We start from the raw sequence: 21,113 nt of genomic DNA on the forward strand, positions 1-21,113 counted from the left end.
TCACTGCCTTGAGCTCAGCTTTCATCTCAGCAAATGGTTTCTAAGTTTTCTTGGCTCCTCCTCCTAGTTTCTAGTTCCTTTTTACAGTAATCTGCATTTCTGTCAATAGCCTTTCTTAATCCTTTCAGTATTTTCATTATCTCTTTTTTGAACGTGGTGTTTATTAGACTCCATTTCATTGTTTTTTTCAGGGGCACTCTCTTGATCTTTTAACTGGGAGTGGTTCCTGTGCTGCTTCATTTTACTTATATTTCTCTTGCTCTATGAGTTTAGGAGAAACAATTATCTACTGTGGTCTTGGAGGGCTATTTTTATGTGGGAGCATCCCTGTGTAGCCTGCATGGGTTTAATATTTTCAGCACCAGGGCTGCTTTTAGTGTGGGTGCCTGTTGCCTCTTTCCTCAGCGTGTGCTGTTTCCAGCTTGATAGGAGTGTGACTGGTGTTGTGACCAGAGCCTGCACTGGATGTTAACCAGGTCCTCCTATTTGCTCTGTGACTGTTGCAGCCCTGTCAGGGGTGGGGTCTGCTTCCTAGCTGTTGGAGTAGAAGCCCCAGCCCATTTCTGAGCTGCGTTTCTGAGATGCAGTGCAAGGTAGGAGGGATTGGGGCACTCCCACTGGGAGTGGATGAGGACTCCTCCACTGGAGCTGTCCACCTGTGAGTGTGCTCTGTGGTGCCACCTGTCACCCGTTGTGCAGGCTCACAAGGTACACTGTTGTTGGCACTGCCCTCACCCCCGCCTACACTGTGGGGTACTTTCCCACTGTTAATACTTAACCACTGTTAAGCTTCTATACTATTTTATTATAATATACTGTTTAGACCAACATAGGTGAATCTTTCTTATACCCCAATTTCATTTAGTTTAAATTTATATATAATTCGCCTAATCTACAGCATCTATTTTTTTCCCCACATATTCATGTCATTGGTGTCAGGATGGATTCACATAATTTGGCAGGTTTTTCCTTAGTGGTACATAAATTATGGGGATGTCTCATAATCAGTGGTGTCTGATATTTGATGAACTAGGACACTTGTAGGGAATTATATGTCTAGGTATTGTTCCCCTGCATCACTTTTTTAATCTATAGCCTGTTGGTTAGGTCTTTTTCTACTGCTCTGCCACTCCTCATCACACTGCAGCCATGTGCTGGCCTCTGGGGTCATTTCCTGAACACCTGAGTTAGGGCCTCTGGACCAGATGCTCCCGAGCCTGGGAGCTCACGTGGCTCCTTCAGGTCTCAGCTTAAATGTCACTCCCTTTCAGAAACTTGTTGACCATCCAATTGAAATCAGCTCTATGGCCCAGAAACATTTCCAATCCTATTACCCAGTTTTATGATCATCAAAGCACTTGCTGTGATATTTTCAATTATTTGTCTCTTTCCTCACTAAAGCATAAGCTCCAGGAGAATAGAGCTCTGGCCTATCTTGTTCAACACAATATCCCAGCACTTGGAATAGAGCCTGACACCAAGCAGGTGCTCAAATATTTCTAGAAGGAAGATTTTAGAAAAATAATGTTAGCCTATGGACACAATATCTAGTCATCTAGCAAGGTAGTATGTTTCAAATTTATAAAGAACATTGCTTCCTTATTTTTCTACAGAAAAGAATCTCATCTCTATAAATCATTTTGTTGGGAAGATCCATTTCTGATCACTATCCAGTTAAATATAATTTCAGAAATACACTAATGGCATATACTAAGAATAATTTCCATAGCATGGAACAATTCATACCATCCTTACTTTATTTGTACATATTCCAAACCTACCTACTCTCGACCAGAACTGATATCAAACAGGTGGCAAACTAGGAGGAAAAGAAAAAGGTTGTTTCAAAAAATGCAAGAGTGTGATTACCTTCAACTTGTTAAATTTTAAGAAGAGTAGTCATCTCTTCCAAAGGAAAGATGAAGTTAAAGTTACTGTTTATACTTATAAATTTATTTCCCCCAGCCCAATTCAAAAAAATTAACTGAAATAAAGCTTGCAGAACATCTAACAAGAACGATAATGAATACCTGTTCATTTCTTTAATACTTACATTTCACATATATGACAAAAGGATAAAATAAGAAGGCTGAAATTCTGAAAAACTGTAAATTGCTGCTTTTTTTAATTGAAAAAAAGCCCACGATTCTTTGGGAGGTGATACAAGATTGTTTGTTTTCCAGTCAGATCATAATTTCTACAATTTCTGTAATAACCATAAATTCCAAGGGTTCTCGTTCTCCCCACCCCAATTCACTTTTGGCACCTATATGTGAAATATCACTTCTGAAAAATGGGGAAAAATATGCTGAGCACTAGGTTTTTATTGCTGTCCTCCTTTCCTCATGAAAAATTTTCTGACTGCTGAATTCAGAATATTGATACAAGAAAGACAATATCTCATCCATAAAAATCTTTTTCTAACTAACTAGATGGCTGTCTCAGAAACAAATTTATATTAGAAACAGCAGCCAGTTCTCAGAGGTAAAGGGGCAGTGGCTTCTCCACTTCTTCTGAATTTACTGAGCAATTCTATGAGAGGTAGCAGGTGTCTGGCACAGGCTCTGGCTTCATGAGTTTAGAACACAATCTTAAGTCATCACGTTCTTCAGAAGAACTTGGGCTACACTGAAAGAAACAAAAGAAAAGGTCCTCTCAACCTCTGCAGGGAGGAGTGGGTCAGGACAGAGCGTGGGTTACAGGTGGAGAAGGAGGGCCCTGACCCTATGACTGGCAATTAGGAGAGGATTTAGCCAAAGGACTTCGTTTAAAAATTCTGATTAGAAAAGTATATCATTTATACAGTATATTGGCTCTTGAGTCTTCATGTCGCTTATTAAAAAAGAAGCTCCTACACAAAAATCAGGATGCCACAGGAGAAAAGCAGCCAACACAGACTATAATTGGCTGATATTTAACTGTGAAGAGCACAACTCTTCCTTCTTTCATACTGAGAAGGATTTCTGAGCTTGGTGTTGATCTGTTTGGCCCCATTCAACTTTATTTTTTTAGCTCTGCTTCATATCCACAGGGTATGGTCAAGAGACCCAAAAAAATCTCCGAATTTTCCAGCGTCATTAGAACCTAATGGATGTTTCTGAGAACTACTGCTGAGCTGACAAGGGTGGGGGGAGGCTCACCCCACCCTTGCCTCCCAAGACCTAATAAAATAAGACACTTTTATTTCAAAACGAAAGACGCTAATATTACAAAACTGGGGAAAAAATAAGAAGCTAGGACAGTCCTTCTTAATTAACACTTGGCTAATGCCTGCCTTAGCACTACATACGTGGCTTATTTTAGGAAGGAAAAGAGGGAGGAAACTCTGAAACCTCCCAACAGAGGAGCCGTCCCATTGCACGGTCAAGGGCTTATTTCTTCTGCCAGCCACCAGTTCACAAATATTTTCCCCATTTACAGAAGCGTGTGTGAATGAGGTTGGGGAGAGCAGGGAACAGGCCAAGAGGTCGACTGGAGTCTTGGCTTGAGGAACCTGCCCTCTGTCCTTAGTGGTGAGCGACTTGGTCCAGCACCTCAGCCTTCACAGTAAGCAACATCTTTCTTTAAAACTTTTCTTGTTCTTGTTGCTTTTCTTGCCGTTCTTGTCTTTGTTTTCTGACATCTTCTTTGCTCTGATCTCTCTCATGAGGTCAAAGAACACCTGGGGTGGGGAGAAAGGGGTGAAAAGAACAAGGAAGAAAAAGCCATTTAATGATTTAATAAAGAAGCAATTCGACCAAGCAGGGTATGTAATTACAGTTTAAAGTATATATAAAGCCAAATGTATTCTTAAAAACCACGGGCCATCAAAAACAAAAGGTCTAGGGCTTCCCTGGTGGCGCAGTGCTTAAGAATCCGCCTGCCAATGCAGTGGACATGGGTTCGAGCCCTGGTCCGGGAAGATCCCACATGCAGCAGAGAACTAAGCCCGTGCGCCACAACTACTGAGCCTGTGCTCTAGAGCCCGCGTGCCACAACTACCGAAGCCCGTGAGCCTAGAGCCCACGCTCCACAACAAGAGAAGCCACCGCGATGAGAAGCCCGCACACCGCAATGAAGACCCAATGCAGCCAGAAATAAAAATTAATTAATTTTTAAAAAATCAAAAAAAACAAAAGGTCTAGAGCAGATGAGAACTAACATTAGAAACGTATTCTAATTCCACAAAGGAAACCTCTCTGCTCACATCATACAACGGGTCAAGCTAAAGGAAGCAGCGTCATACCGTGAGTACCATTCAGCAGCTTATCTCAAACTGATGAAACCTGTTCTGGGGATAAGTACGATGAAGGATGAAACATCACAGGACAGACCGACAACAGTTTGTGAAACTTACAGACACCGAGTGACAACAGTCAGCAGGCGTCCTGGCTTCCAACCACCGGGACAGGGAAGGGAGGAGAGTGCCTCGGGCCCTGCCACATTCCACCGAGCTGAGGAGTCCTCCCCTGACCCTAAAGGCACGAGGGCCACCACGTAGTACGACTTCGCAGCCTAACTCCGACGGCAGACTGGGGAACGCGGTGGGTGGGGAGGAGGAGGGGATGCAGCCTGAACAAACGACGGGGCCCCCGACGCGGCGGGCAGGCGGAGGGGGGTGTCACCCGCCCCACGTCTGCCCCTCCCTGCCTGGCTCTGCGTGATGCCAGCTCAAAGGGGCCTCATCAAGAGCTGATGAGACGTGTCCTTTGAATGCCAGCATGCTATCAGTTGTCACAGTGGTCTGGGTTTTGCCCTCTGCTACCAGCAACCACGCCCGGGTACCGACTACATGCCAGCAGCCAAAATAAGCCTCCTACAAAGAAAGATTTGAGATTTCTCACAAAGACGGAAAGTGTGAGACTGAGTGTAGCCTCTGACCTTTGGACGTTTGCGCATAACAGGCTCCTGTTACTTTCTAGAGGAAAGCGAGACTGAGCTTTCTGAGTGGGGGACTCCACGAGCCCTCACCACTAGCTCAGCGTGCAGGAAAGGACCCCCCCAAACTGCATCAGGCTGACCTAAGCACCCCTTTCCTTCAGCCTCTCAGGAAAGCGCCCCCGCCCCCATAACAGGGACCGTGGACAGCTTCGCATGCCGCGGGCTCTTCCTTGTCCTAGCAGAAGGCAGGCGGAGGGAGGGGACGGAAAGGCATGTGTCCAGCTTCATGCGATGCCCAGGCTGTTCCTCGGCAGGCTCATCAACAACCTCCTTTCCTGTGAACAGTTCACAGTGAACACAACGCTGCCCGGCATCAGCTTCTGCCGCTTCCCGTTTGGCAGGTCCGGCCGGTGCCGGGCAGGAAGGAGACGTGACATGCTGGTGTGACAGCTCCCGCCCCCCAGGGCGGCAGTTCCAAGCCCGGAAAGTCTTCCTGATTTTTAAAAAATGAAGTGTGTGACTGGACTTCCTGTGTGTTTTCTAATTCTACAGCTAGAAAACAATTTTATAGAAACGGAAAGATTTGGAAATGCACAAGAATCAACGTAAGAGCTGAGATAACAATCAAAGAAAAAGGAGCTGCCGAGGAAACCTGCTTCACACGGCAGATGCAGCTTAACAGACTGACGTCGTTGGAGAGGCTTCCAAAGCGGATGCCTTCCAACACCAGCGTCCTTCCCTCAACCCTGCAAGCTGGGGTGACACCTGGTTTCAAATCCCTTTCTCCTCAGGTGAGAAGCAGAGGAGAAAGGAGAAGGGATGTGAGGGATTCAGGCGCTGCACTGACGGAGCGGACGAGTCCACGGCTTGGCTGCAAAGGGACGCGCGTCCGTCTTACAGGAACCCAGGCCGTGACGGCAGAGAGAGGACCTCAGCTTTTAGGTGGTCGAGTTTAGCTCTGGGGCAACCGCTTTGAGCTTCAGCTTTTTAAAAGAAGGCCTCACAATCACAATCACTGGAAGGTGGGTTTTCAAACCGTCGGTGTCCATCACTGTCAAGGTCATCCTTTCCTTCGCTTCAGAGATTTGAACGAAAAACTACGCTGTGGGTGGGGGAGAGGGGACAGATCCCTGGACGCCGCGACGAAGCTATAAAGACTAGACCCCTTGGCTCTGCCGGTGGGCAGGGAGGTGAAGAGAACAAATCTACCCAACCCGCCAGCGAGGGCAAGATCCAGGGCCCCTGGGGGCGCCCCCCGGCTCCCCAGGACCGGCCGGTGGGGAGCGGGGCCCACCTTGTCCACGTTGGCCCGCGTCTTGGCCGAGGTCTCCACGTACTGCGCGCCCCACTCCTCGGCCTTGGCCCTGGCCTCCTCCAGCGGCACCTGCCTCCGCTCCTGCAGGTCGGACTTGTTCCCCGCAAGCAGCAGCGGAACTTTCTCTTCTCCCGCCTTAACGCGGAGGACCTGTTCCCTGGTGACAGTCAAGAAGAAGGCGGCTGAGCAGGCCAGGCGGGGCGCCGGTCCCCCACAGGCGGGGCGGAGGCAGGCGGGCCGCTGGCCCAGGCCCGACCCCGGGGAGCGCCCCTCCAGCCCGTGGCAGCCAGCGCCTGCCGCCTCGGCTTCCACCTTGCTGCGCCCCGGGGCCCCGGGTGCTCACTACACACGCGGGTCTGGGGGCTTCCCTGGCGGTCCAGTGGCTAGGCCTCCGCGCTCCCAACGCAGGGGTCTGGGTTCCATCCCCGGTGGGGGAGCTACGATCCGCAGGCCGCGCAGTGCGACCAAAAAATAAATAAATAAAACGAACAGTAACACGGGAGAAAAGTTCTTAAAAAAAAACACAACGCAGGTTTTTGGGCCCAGGCGCAGATATGTGGGCAGGAGCCCAGGATTCTGCATTTCAACAGCATCCCCAATTTATGCTTCGGCCAAAAAACAAAACAAAGGAGAAACCTGGGACCCTCTGTGGTAGAAACCAGATGAAAGAAGTATCTTCATATACAAAGCGCTTAATAATGCCCCTGGGGAAAAAAAAAAGTCTGATTTCTTTGTGAGAATAAAAGCCGTGAAACCCAGGGGTTTTCATATGGTCTGTTAGCAGACCGTGAAATCAATGCAGTGGGACAAAAACCGGTGATTGTTTTTCCTCAGTCAAGTAGAACATTACAGAAAAGCAAAGCAACATTAGAGGGACGCCCACAGTAAAGGTAAGTACGGTTTTGTGCCACTCCGGCTTCAACTCCGTCTGCATCTGGGCACCCTGCCCCCGCCCAGGTCTGCGAGGCAGGAGCCCTACTTCAACTTGCCTTATTTTTCTACTACAAAGTGGGGGAAAAAAATGAAATACTACAAGGCCTATGGAAAAGTACTTCAAAAACATCTTCTCTAAAATAACTGCTACCTGTAGCACATTAAAGTTTACCTCTACTAAAAATAATCAGCCACCTAAAATCATTTTGGAAAATCAGAGCATTCAAGAAATTAAATATTCCGCTTCCATTCTTTTGAACCAGGGGGAACCTGCCTACTTCTGTATTCCCACACATTCCCAAAAGAGACCCCTTCAAAAACGTATTTGGTGGGGATTTGCACTGACTTTTATATAATACGGGGTGACATTTCATAATAATAAAAACGTTCACAGTTTTTCCCATGCAGTCGGTTTCACTACCAGATATAAATTTTTTACATTTGGGGTCTAGTGGACTTACAGTGTTGTGTTAGTTTCAGGTATGCAGCATAGTGACTCAGTTACACACATACACGTATCCCTTCTTTTTCAGATTCTTCTCCCTTACAGGTTATTACAAGATAGCGAATAGAGTTGGCTGTGCTGTACAGCAGGTCCTTGTTGGTTCTCTACTTTGTACACAGATTGTGTGTCTGTTAATCCCAAGCTCCTGATTTATCCCCCCCTTTAAGCAAAATGAAAAATAAGCAGATGCTTGAAACCTGTCTCCGAGGAGCTTTGCCACACCCTGCATTTCACAGGGGTCCACAGAGCGCGCGCTATGCTTAGAAGTTAGTGATCAGTAGACATGGCGAACAGTAAAAGCTGATCACATTCTGGCTCATTAGTCTTGCAGAGGCGTGACTAATCACCTCATCGATAAACATACTGAACGAGAAACAAGAGTACCAAGCTCTGGTCTCTTGTTAACAAGCCTAAAAGTTTCAAGGAAGAGAGGGTGTACTGACATTTTGTTTTATGTTGGAGCCTTTCCGTTTGGAAGATAAATGCAGAAATGCTGTTTTAAAACTGCTAACAGGCATGAAGCGACTGAGTTTAAGCGTAGGGGGTCCGAGGATCTACCCACATCAGTCAGCTTCCAGCGCCGTGGGAAACCGGGGCAGCCTGGGGCTTTTATCGAACTGCCCAGAGTTCAAGCCACAAGCACTAACTTGCCCTTCCTTTTTCTTTTAGGTCATCACCTGTCCTTTCTCTTCTTTCATAACAACCAAAACCCTCCTCCCAGGAGGAGGTAAGGAGGCACGAGTGTATGTGTGTGTGTGCCGTGACTGGGGGCACAGCCAGCGCTTCCTTTACTGCTGACTCACAGGCCCGATGGAAAACCCAAGGCTCAGGACGGGGAAGAAAACAGGGCGGTGAGTGCATCCATCCTGCTCGGTCCTCAAGAAGGCGTAACGGCAGGATCAGGCAGATACGAAGCCAACTATGAACGCATGGTCTAGAGCCATTTACAGAAGCTTCTCGGTACATCAGGAAGAGCTACAGATTCACAGGATTTCTCACAGGGAGTCCTAGCCGGTTAACAGCTTACAACACACACGCCGCAGTTGCCGAGAATTGCGTTCCCCGCCCTTGGGAGGTTTGGGGCCACGAAGGCTCCGCGGGACTCCTCTCCCCTTGCGTTGCCCGTCTCCCCCGAGGGGCTCCCCCCGAGCGCTGCCCCCGCCCCCGGCCCACTGATGCTCCTCCCACATCTCGGGGTGGGGGTGTTTAGCTTCCTCGTTCTCACCTTTGGCTGACGACCTTCATTTCGGACCAGAACTTGCTAAAGAATGAAAAAAGATTACTGGTTGTTTCTTTCCTTTTTAGTTCCCTATTAGACTCTAGTTCTGGTTCTTAGACTAAAAAGTCACCTGAGGACTTCCCTGGCGGTCCAGCGCTTAGGACTTGGCACTTTCACTGCACGGGTTTGGTCCCTGGTTGGGGAACGAAGATCCCGCACGCCACACAGTGCGGCCAAAAAATAAATAAAAAGTCCCCTGGATGGATCTGTTTATAGGAGGGGGATGGAAACGCACAGTGTATAAGAGAGATGGGAAAGGGAGGGGGAGAGAGACCCTTCCCACTAGGATCCCTGGGGGCACGGTGCCCACAGCGCTCACTACTTCTCTGTAACAAAATGAACTTCAGGGATCTCGACATACCGCGATTTCAAATAAATCACAGCGGTGGATACTCACCTTGTGCCCACACAGTGCGAAGAGCCTGGGGCCGCCACACCATGAAGGGTTCTCCTTAGGAAATCTAAGTCTAACGCGTCATTTTATTTCATCTCAGCAACAAGAGCGTTTTCAGGTAAAGAGACAGAATGCTAAGGACACTTGCCCTGGGTCGCAGTACTGTGACAGGGCGGGGACGCAGACCCCCCGGGTCTATGTGACCCTGAAGCCGGTGCTTTCGGCCCCACTGAGCTAATGTCCCCAAGGGAGCAGCACACGGCCACTCTGACCCAAGGCGTCCACTCTCCCGACATCTGAGGTTTCAGAAGCCTCAAAGTAGAGCAGAACTGTTGCTTTTCTAGCAAAATTGGGAAAAAGATAAAGATAGTTAACGCTTACCAACCCCTGTCTCTCGGGATTTACATGAAAACAAAACTACCGGCTCTTGACTGTATGGAATGGCTTCGTCCTCTCTAGGAACAACAGATTTTTAAGATCATTTATATGTGGAAGTTACAAACCTAAGAAGCCCAAAGAGAGCATAACAAATGACGAGCTATAAAGTGCCAAGATCCAAAAAGCCCCAGCAAGCTCTTCAGAGAGGTTTTGTCCTGAGACGTACTCCACTCGGCCCCAGACTCCTTCCAAGGCTGCCATGAACGGAAGGCGGAGGGCCCCCCGGGACGCACCTGAACTCGGCAGTTGCTGTGAATGACTCATGCTCGGTGATGGAAAACACAAGGAGGAAGCCCTCCCCGCTCCGGAAGTAGTTGTCGCGAATGGCCGCGTAGTCCTCCTGTCCGGCCGTGTCCAGGATGTCTATCTGGACTTCCTCCCCATCCAGGACCACTTTCTTCCTGTAACTGTCAGCCTTGGTAGGTTCATAGTCCTCCACGAACTGAGCAAACAGACGACACGATTAGTAGTTAACAAAGTTCTAAGAGAAAGAAGAGCTGCCAAAAAATAAATTTCAATATATGGGTGCTTTGCTTATCATCAACTGCGGCTTTACTGAGTGCTGATAATTATCACACCACATGTAAGGCACTAAGGATAGAGATAACTCCTTAGGTAGTACTTCTTTGTGGCTTCCAATTCCACCATTTGTTATTTTGTTTTTAAACAATGAGAACAGATGTTCCCATTTTACAGATGAGAAGAGACCAAGCAGAGAGCAGAATGCTTGGCAATGTTCTTGTCAGTATAAAATTTCAGTTAAACACTGGCAAGGGTAAGAAACGGGAGCTCTTATTCATAATCAACAGAATTATAAAACTCATCTGAAAAGTAACTGGTCAAGAGGTACTCAGAGGCTTAAATAACAATACAACATGAAAATCTCCAAATGGGTCAAAGATTAAATATTAAAAATAAAACCCTCAAGTACTAGAAGAAAACATGGGTGAAATCCCTTTATTACCTTGAAGTAGGGAAGGCCTTTTTAACTATGACTCAAAATCCAGAAGCCATGTAAGAAAAAATTGATAAATTAGACTACATAAAAAGTTTTAAAACTTCTGTATGACACAACACGCTATAAACAAAGACAAATAACAAGCAGGGAAAAAGCATTTAAACCCATATCATAGAGAACTATATATTAACTAGAAACAGGGAGGAAAAAAAGATCAACAAGCCGATGGAAAAAAGTGGCAACAGACATAAACAATTCACAGAAAAATAAACATATATGATGTTAAACATATGAAAAGATGTTCATCCTCACTAATAAAGAAAATGGTAACTACATGGAGATACCATTTTTCACCTACCAGACTGGCAAAAATCCCAAAGTGTGACAACACACCTCTTGCACATTGCTAATGGCAGGAGACAGCAGTACAGTCTGTATGGAGACCAACATGGTGACACCTAATCGAGCGAGAGAAGCAGTCCTCCTCCTAGGAATCTAATCTACAGACACACCTGCACAGCAACATACAAGGTTATCCACTGTGGCACCATGTGTAGCAGCAAAAGATGAAAAAGCACCCAAATGCCCAGGACAGGGATCCACAGGATGCAATACTATGCAGCTATAAAAAAAAAAGGGAAAACACACCCTGGGAAGACAAAACAAAACAAATTTAAAAGCTGTTAAACAGGAAAACTGAAGCAGATGAACATAAATGAATATTATATTGGTAATGTAACCCGACAGAGAAAGAATTAATCCAAGAGACTTTAAAAAAGAATATTTGGATAGAATACATCCCACTAAAAGAGACTAAGGACAAAAAAAATTCAAAGAAATGTTGAACTTCCTTCAGTGGTTATATTATTTAGTAGCAATGATATGAATATTTCAAAGCTATTTTCTTTATATTGCATTATACATAAAATAAGTAATTATTTTAATGATAGTATAAGTCAAGATATTCAGGGAAAAAAGTTAATGATAGCAATGTACTATTAAACTTGAATTCATGCTGGTATAACTGGATATCTCCCCATGTAAAAGAATGAAGTTGGATCCCTACTTCACATCACACACAAAAATTAACACAAAATGGATCAAAGACTTAAATGCAAGAGCTGAAACTGTAAACTTTTAGAAGGAAACATAAGGTGGAAATCTTCATGACCTTGGATTTAGCAATGCATTCTTAGATATGACACCAAAAGCACAAGCAACAAAAGGAAAAAATAGATAAATTGGACTTTATCAAAATTTAAAAATTTCATGCCTTAAAGGACACCACCAAGAAAGTCAAAAGACAACCCACAGAATAGCAGAAAATAGCTGAAAAGCATGTATCTAATAAGGAACTTGTACCCAGAATATATAAATAACTCTTAAAACTCAACAATAAAAAGACAATTTTAAAATTAAATGAAATTAAATGCCAATTTAAAAATAGGCAAAGAATAAAAAAACAAATGAAGAAAAAACAAAGGATCTGAACAGACATTTCTCCAAAGAAGATATACAAATGGCCAATAAGCACATGAAAGGATGCTCAACATCACTAGTCATTAGGCAAATGCCAATCAAAACCATGAGATGCCATTTTACACCCATTAGGATGCTATAATCAAAAAGATGGACAATGACAAGCATTGGCGAGATCGCAGAGAAATTAGAACCGTCATACGTTGTAAAACGGTGCAGCTGCCATGGAAAACACGGCCTTTTTGTAGTTCCCAAAAAGTTAAACACAGAGTTACCATATAATCCAGGAAATTTCCCACTTAGGTACACACCCAAGAGAATCTGACATGTCTACACAAAAACTTGTAGATGAATGTTCACAGCAACATTGCTCATAATGGGCAAAGGTAGAAACAATCCAAATATCTATCAATTGACAAATGGATACAGAAAACGTGACATATCCAGACACTGGAGTATTATTCAGTTGTAAAAAGTAAGGAAGTACTGATTCCTGCTACAACGTGGATGAACCTTGACAAATTATGGTTGGTAAAAGAAGCCAGACAAAATATCACATAACATATGAGTCTATTTATATGAAACATCCAGAACAGACGAACCTATGGAAACAGAAAGCAGATTCATGGTGGCTGGGGGAAAGGGGTGGAGAGGGACTGCCAGTGGGTAAGGGGTGTCTTTCTGGGGGATGAGAATGTTCTGGAAGTAGTGGTGATGGTTGCACAATTCTGTGAATATACTAAAAACCACTGAATTGTACACTTAAAAGGGTCAATTTTACGGTATGTGAGTTACATCTCAATTTTTTTAAAACCATGAAGCACTGATACAGCTATAACATGGATGAACTTTCAAAACGTGATGCTCAGTGAGAGAAGCCAGACATAAAGGTAACACACTGTCTGATTCCACGTATGTAAAATGTCCAGAACAGCACATCCATAGAAACAGCTGTTGCCAGGCCCAGGGCGGGTGGGGGGAGGTAGTAATGAGGAATGGCTGCTACCATGCAGGGCTCTTCTTTTGGGGGTGATACAAATGTTCTACGATTGCATTGTGGTGGTGGCCGCACATCTGCGTGAATACACTAAAAATGACAGAATGGTTCACTTTAAAAGGGTAAAAAAAAAAAGGGTGAATTTCATGGTGCGTGCATTCTTCATAAAGCTGGCACTTAAATTTTTAAAAAATTTAAAAATCGAGTTGAAAATATCGATATGAACTTATGGACCCTCTGAAGGACCCTATGTTGTCAATCAATAGCTACTAATTCAAATGATTTTAAATCTAAAGATAACCTAATACTAAAACTAAAGAGGGTACTTCCCTGGTGGCGCAGTGGTTAAGCATCTGCCTGCCAATGCAGGGCTCGAGCCCTGGTCCGGGAAGTTCCCGCATGCCACGGAGCAGCTAAGCCCGTGCGCCACAACTACTGATCCTGCGTGCCACAACTACTGAGCCTGTGCTCTAGAGCCCACAAGCCACAACTACTGAGCCCACGTGCCACAACTACTGAAGCCCGCGTGCCTAGAGCCCGCGCTCTGCAATAAGAGGAGCCACCGCAATGAGAAGCCTGTGCTCCCCGCAACTAGAGAAAGCCACGTGCAGCAACGGAGACCCAACGCAGCCAAAAATACATGAATTAATTAATTTGAAAAATAAATAAAACTCAAGAGTCTCTTACACTCATATAACAATCTTAAAACAGAGAAAATATGAAAATTTACCTATGCTTCACAGCAGTGTCCTCCTGTTAAGGTCTCCATACACCCTAAAGCACCTCGGTTACCTGTTCCTGCACTTCCAAGCATGAAGCAGCAAGAGTTCCACCCGCTCCTTTGACACTGGAAGTCAGAACGTCCCCCATAGGGCAGCGGGGAGATGCGTCTGCGCCAGGCAGGGCGCTCACTGCGGGAGCTCAGCTCGCAGCCTGGACGTCTGCATTCCCTGTTCGCAGGCGCCACCGCGCCGGCCTGCGGGGCTGCTGCGATCCCGCCGCCGACGCCCGGACACGCGGTCCAAGCCCAGCCTCCCACGCCTTCCGCGCGACCGTGGCCGCTGCCCGAACGGCCCGGGGCCAGCCTCGCCTCACCGGCCCAGGCAGGCGGCCCAGCAGGCTTCGAGGGCGTCAGGCCCGGGGCTACACGGGCACGCTCTCCCGCCGCCTCACTGGCGGCCCCTTCCCATCTTTCCAAGCCAGAACTTCGACAAACATAAAGACTTCCGAGGCTCTGGCTGCTTCCGCGATCCAGCTTTCCTGGAAATTCCACCACAGAAGCTAAAAGGTTTTTTTAAACGAAGGGCAAAGCACTGGACCAGGAACAAAGGGCCCAAATGGCTCGGGAGGCGTCAGCCAACCGCAGCTGCGAGCACGGGCCTCAGTTTCCTTTTCTCTGGCCTCCCGGACTGGGGGAGCCACACCTGGCCGCTCCTCGGCACTGCTGGCAGAGCTTCGGGAAAAGAACGACTCGGCTCCAGCTCCAGAGGGATGTGGTAAAGGAGCCCCGGGGGAGTCTGCGATCAGCCGCGCTTGGCCGTCACCCCTAAGGTCTCTTCAAGCTCCGAAACTGTGACTCGAGAGCCAGACCCTTCAACCTCGCAGCCACTGGCCGGGCACCAGGGGCTCAGCGGCCACAGGTGTTGGAGAGCACAGATACAGAACACCCCCTGCATCACAGAAGGTTCTAGCGGGCAGCACTGTTAGGGGAATCGACACAAGCACTCCATCTCTCTTCTTCTCCTGCTGTGCTCTGATTTTACCATTCCTTCAACAACTGCTGCTTTCTGGTCCCCACATACGTTAGCCAGTGGGAAACAGAGAATAAGGCCAAGCACAGCTTCCCCTTGGTTCTCTGAAGAAACTAGGAAGAAGAGAAAAAGCTCTTGATTCTTCTGCATCTCTTCCCCTCCCTCTTGCCGTACACACAGAAACATACACAGGGAGAGTGAAACATCCCGTCTAGAGTGCCCTGGTCTCCTGCGGTGTCGGCCACCAGGCTGGGCAGGATGGCTCCAGCCTCACGGCGGAGTCGGGCTCGGGGTCCGAACGTGCTCTCAGATTTGGCACCCGGGGCCCCTCTGTCACCGCATGGTAGAGCAGCCTCCCCTCCCCTGACGTGACTCTGGCCAGGCCGCCCCCAGACAGCAGCGCGACAGACCTTCGGGGCTGGATGACTCTCCCGTGCGGGACCCTCCGGCGCACTGCAGCATGTTCAGCAGCATCCCCGGCCCCCACCCGCTGGGGGCCGGTCGTGACGGCCCCAAATGTCCCCAGACGCTGCCCGTGATTCAGCGGTGGGGGGAGGACACGCTGAATCCCCTTCACCTCCATTAACGCCGGCTCTTCTAACCCGTCTCCCATGTTTCAATTCCTCTCCTCCCTGTCGCTTCCTCCCCAGCCTCTGTTATAGAAGGAAAATAAGGGATCTTTAGGAAGCAAATCACATTTTTAAGGAAAAACAAATAAAGACTTCCAAGGCAGATTTTGTAACTTGCCTCTCTTCTTTTATGCAAAAACGTTTGGCGTGGGCTTCCCTGGTGGCACAGTGGTTGTGAATCCGCCTGCCAATGCAGGGGACACGGGTTCGAGCCCTGGTCCGGGAAGATCCCACATACCCTGGAGCAACTCAGCCCGAGCCACAACTGCTGAAGCCCGCGGGCCCTAGAGCCCGTGCTCTGCAACAAGAGAAGCCACCGCGATGAGAAGCCTGCGCACCATAGCAAAGAGTAGCCCCGGCTCTCTGCAACTAGAGAAAGCCCAGGCAGCAACGAAGACCCAACACAGCCAATAAATAAATAAATAAATAAGTTAAAAAAAAAAAGTTTGGCGTAAATTAAACAGATTCTGCTAGATTTCCCCACTTTGTCCCCTCGTATAAAATAAAGAAAAACAACCCTCCAAAACAAAAGTATACAAATGCTGGAGAGGGTATGGAGAAACGGGAACCCTCCTACATTGTTGGTGGGAATGTAGACTGGTGCAGCCACTGTGGAGAACAGTACGGAGGTTCCTTAAAAAACTAAAAATAGAGCTGCCATATGACCCAGCAATCCCACCCCCGGGCATATATCCAGAGAAAACTCTAATTCTAAAACATACATGCACCCCTGTGTTCATAGCAGCACTATTTACAATAACCATAAAAAAGAATGAAATAATGCCATTTGCAGCAACATGGGTGGACCTAGACTCTCATACTAAGTGAAGTCAGTCAGTCAGAAAGAGAAAGACAAATACCATATGATATCGCTTTTATGTGGAATCTAAAACATGGCGCAAAGGAACGTGTCTATGAAACAGAAACACCCTCACGGACATGGAGAACAGACTTGTGGTTGCCAAGGGGGAGGGGGTGGGGGAGGGATGGACTGGGAGTTTGGGGTTAGTAGATGTAAACTACTGAATAGAGGATGGATAAACAACAAGGTCCTACTCTAGAGCACAGAGAAGTCTATTCAATACCCTGTGATGAACCGTAATGGAAAAGACTATGAAAAAAGAATGTATATATATGTATGACTGAATCACTTTGCTGTACAGCAGAAATTAGCACAACATTGTAAATCAACTAGACTTCAATTAAAAAAGAAAAAAAAAGAAATTGGTCATGCAGAAACATACAAACAAAAAGTTTCTCATGATAAGATACAGTGGGGTGTGACCCAGGGGGAGATGGTCTGGAGGTTTTGGTTTTGGTCTGAAGCTTATTCATTGTAGGGCCCTCTTTTAAGAAAAGAATACAAGATTACACATATAACGGTAAATACAAAAATGATTATCTAGAAGGAGAAAAGAAATTATAATTCATTACACAGTTTTTAAAATACACAAATACTGTGGTGAACCCAACCCTCGGGGGCCCCTCGATGGGTCACGCCCTTGTACGGCATTCTCCGCTTGAGCGCACAAGGCCCTGAGGCTGGCTTGCAAGCAACAGTGTACAGCGGCGTGAGGACACGACCCCGTGACCACGTTGTTGTGTGGAAGCATCCGTCTTAGCTACCAGACACTTCCCTGCTGGCCGGGGAGAAGCAAGCGGCCACGGGAAGAGCTGTCTACAGAAAGGGCCACGCGGCGGAGAACTGGGGGCGACCTCCAGCAGCCGGGGCCCCGTCCTGCACCCGCCAGCAGCCCGCGGGCTCGCAGGAGGCCGGGCACCCTCCCCACAGCCTGAGACGCTGGGCAGCACCGCACTCAGCAGGGCCAGACTCCTGGAAACTGGAGGTGACGGATGTCCGCGTGGGGATTTGTTATTCCGGCAGAATAACAGTCTTGCTCATTAACTGCTGACACACCTCTGCAACACCGTCCTACTCTGCTGGCTGTACGCGTTTGAACTATCTCATCAGATGCCAGGGATCCTGAAGCACTGGGTTGGCCAAAAAGTGCGTTCCGGGCCACTGCAAGATGGTCTGGAAAAACCCGAACGCACTTTTTGGCCAAGCCAACGTTGCCTATGGAGAATTGAAAAAGAATTCAGTCCTTCCTCTAGCACCGCTGGTCCGAGTTTCTCTTTCATGACGGTTCAGCAAGGTTTCTTCGGCTTCACGACTAGGTGACGTTCCTAGTAAGGACGGTTGGGGGACTCCTGGCAAATTTAGGCCCTGTGTCCGTCTTCCCTGTGAGGAGCCGTAAGGCCTGGAAAAACCTTCCAGACCGGCCTCTGACACCGCGTTTGGAGCCGCTGCCCACTCACTTGCCATGCCGGGTGCTTTGGACACAGCCCTCCCCGCGCCCCCATCACAAGGCCAGGGCCCCTGCTAACTGCATCCTTAAGTCGGCTTCCCTTGGCCACATCCCAAAATGTCGCGGTCACTGCAGCACACCCTGTGTGGCAGGAAGCTGGACGGGGCAGAGCCTGGTGGAAAGAAAGGGTCATCTTAGCTGATCGTGGTGACAGTGTCCTCTGCCGCAAATTCTGGAAGGCACGAGCCGCGCAAACAGGGTGCCAGCGAGAGGCCCCGCGGCTCTGGTCTGGACACGTTGCTGCATGACCAGCCATCGGCCGTCAGGCAGGGACACCTGTTTCCACAGGAGCCAAGCCCGTGCCGTCGCACTGGACTCGGCAGCAGCGCCATTACCCCCAGGAAGTGATGCGAGCTTGGGGCTTTGGCTTGAACCTCGGGAACTAGAGCAAGGAGAAGAGATGGAGCTCTTAGGGCAGCTCAGCTGTCCCCTTCAGCGCCTGCACGAGCTGGCTGTCACAGCTAAGCATCTGGCCCGCCCTTTCCACACCTCCCCCCGGCTCCTGTCATGATATAACAACGGACACGATGCGAGCAGGGACCCTGCACGTCCCTGCCTGAGCCGAAATGACTCGCCTAACATCAGCAGTGTAGCTCTTCCCCTGGTTAGAGCCCCCTGGAAAGCTACGCAGAAGCCACCGCAGCACAGCCTGCCCCATGACCCTGATGAGCCCCGGGGGACGGGCGCAGGCACGCAGCTGGAGGAGGGGCGCTGCGACGGCAGGCCCAACGGGGAGGCGCGTCTTACCTCATCGTACATGAACTGCAAGGTCAGGGCCGACTTGCCCACCCCTCCGCTGCCGACCATGATCACCTTGTGAAGGGCCAGGGAGCTCTGGCTCTTGCTCTTGTTTGCAGCCATTCTGCTGGTGTTCTGCGAAACGCGGCCAGAGGACCCAGACGAGAGCTGCCAAGGAAGAAGACAGACTCAGAGGCGCTTGGGTTCCCACCCAAAGGAAAGAGCCTAACCCAGACGTTCCACCAGAGAGGTCATTTTCCAGGCTCGAGGCAGAGATAAAGCCCCCCAAGCACTGCCGAGTCACAAACCAGAGCTGAGCCAACCCGAGGGAAGGTGAGACGGAGAGAAGAAACGGGCATGTGCACCCGACGCCCCATCACTGGGGGTGGGGAGGATGGTCCACCAGCAAACCCGCACACCCTCAACAGAGCCGCAGGGGGCGGGCAAGCCACGCAGCGACCCCGCGCCAGCTGTGCCACGGGGGCCGCTCAGGGCCCCGGCATCTCTGTACCCTCACTCCCTCCCCGCCGCCCTCCAACACACCCACACGGCCCTCCCAGGGGACCAAGGGGGGCTCTGAAAAGGGGTGAGTAGACCTGCTTTTAATAATCAGCATCCCTTCACGACACAGGACAGTTAAAAGGAAGACAACTAAATTATTTATTCCACGTTGATTTACATTAAGAATTAAATGAGTTAGACTTTTCCAAAACAACAATCTATTAGTCAAAATCAGTTTAGTCTCATCAGAAGTGAGATAAAGTGAGTAGAACAGAGCAAGCAACCTTGGCGGTGTGGGAAGAGAAAGTATTCCAATAAGCACACTTAACAGCTACCTGAAATTTGGCATCTAATTAACCTGACAAGCTTTTGCACAGCAAAGGAAACCATACACAAAACAGAAAGAATTTTCTCCCTTACAGAATGGGAGAAAATATTTGAAAATTGATGCAACCGACAAGGGATTAATTTCCAAAATTTACAAACAGCTCATACAACTCAATATCAAAAAAATAGCCGACCCAATCAAAAAATGGGCAGAAGACCTAACTAGACCTTTCTCCAAAGAAGACATACAGATGGCCAACAAACACATGAAAAAATGCTCAACATCACTAATTATTAGAGAAATGCAAATCAAAACTACAATGAGGTATCAGCTCACGCGGTTCAGAAACAGCCATCAAAAATTCTACAAACAATAAATGCTGCAGAGGGTGTGGAGAAAAGGGAACCCTCCTACACTGTTGGTGGGAGTGTTAAGTTGCAGCCACTATGGAGAACAGTATGGAGGTTCCTTAAAAAACTGAAAATAGAACTACCATATGCTCCTGCATAACCCAAGTGCCAATTTTTATTTTAAATGATTTTTATGGAAACTCTCTCTCACAGATGCCACAGCGTAAGGAAAAAGGGCATGGGCTCGGGCATGTCACAGGCTCGAGTCTGGCTCTGCCATTCGTGAGATGTGGGACCTGGACACTAGTTATTCAGTTTCTCTAAGCCAGTTTTCTTATTTGCAGACACAAGTAAACCACCACCCACCCTGAAGGATTTTTCTGAGTATTAAATGAGATAACACATGTGAAAGATCGAAGCCCTGTGCCTAGCATATAACAGGAACTTAAAAAGGCTGATTTCCTTCCTATCTCATTTTAAGAGAATTTTTTTTCTCATTAGACATGATGGGCACCTATTTCTGACAACGTAACTTGAAAATACCGCCAGTAGAAAACAAATAAATACACATACACACACACACACACACACCACCGCATAACAGAAAACAACATTTTAGATCAGTGGTTCCCATCCTGGGTGGCACAAGGGGATCCCTGGGGAGCTTTAAAAACACCCCCAGAGATTTTGACGGAGTTTGGTCTGGGATGCCTGGGATCAGAGCCTGGGCATGAGAACATCTAAAAGCTTCCCAGGTGATGACAGTAGACCTCCAAGGTTGAGAACTTCTATGAAATGCACAGCTGGGCTCAAAAAAAATCCCAGTGCTGGGGAGAAAAAAAATCAGAGCTGATATTTCTGTGGTCCTAGGTGGTTGCTGCTCTGGGTAACTTAGGATTTAACACACACACAAGTCTGTCCCTCAGAGACACCAAGAGCCTTGAAGGAATGCACCTTCAGGTAAAGAATGGACGAGCAGGACTTCTCTGGTGGCACAGTGGTTAAGAACCCACCTGCCAACACAGGGGACACGGGTTCGAGCCCTGGTCCGGGAGGATCCCACATGCTGTGGAGCAACGAAGCCCGTGCGCCACAACTACTGAGCCTGCGCTCTAGAGCCTGTGAGCCACAATTACTGAAGCCCGCGTGCCACAACTACTGAAGCCCATGAGCCACAACTACTGAGCCCGCGAGCCACTACTGAGCCCGTGCTCCGCAACAAGAGAAGCCACCGCAATGAGAAGCCCACGCCCAGCAACGAAGAAGACCCAACCCAGCCAAAAATAAAA

At 48.0% G+C, this 21,113-nt stretch overlaps 1 protein-coding gene across 3 annotated transcripts in view; it reads right to left on the bottom strand.

The window, feature by feature from the left end:
* Positions 1–2,842: 2,842 nt before the first annotated feature.
* RALB (RAS like proto-oncogene B) overlaps positions 2,843–21,113 on the bottom strand; it is a 39,677-nt gene continuing 21,406 nt past the window's right edge. For all 3 annotated transcript variants that reach the window (XM_024117089.3, XM_007127877.4, XM_007127878.4), the window contains exons 2-5: positions 18,655–18,813; positions 9,958–10,166; positions 6,155–6,332; positions 2,843–3,661 (exon numbers count right to left, since the gene is read on the bottom strand). In XM_024117089.3, coding sequence (XP_023972857.1) covers positions 3,542–3,661; positions 6,155–6,332; positions 9,958–10,166; positions 18,655–18,768 — 621 coding nt within the window. In that variant the 5' untranslated portion in view covers positions 18,769–18,813 and the 3' untranslated portion in view covers positions 2,843–3,541. The remainder of the gene's footprint in view (positions 3,662–6,154; positions 6,333–9,957; positions 10,167–18,654; positions 18,814–21,113) is intronic.

Source organism: Physeter macrocephalus, chromosome 2, assembly GCF_002837175.3.
Source record: "Physeter macrocephalus isolate SW-GA chromosome 2, ASM283717v5, whole genome shotgun sequence".
NCBI lineage: Eukaryota > Metazoa > Chordata > Mammalia > Artiodactyla > Physeteridae > Physeter > Physeter macrocephalus.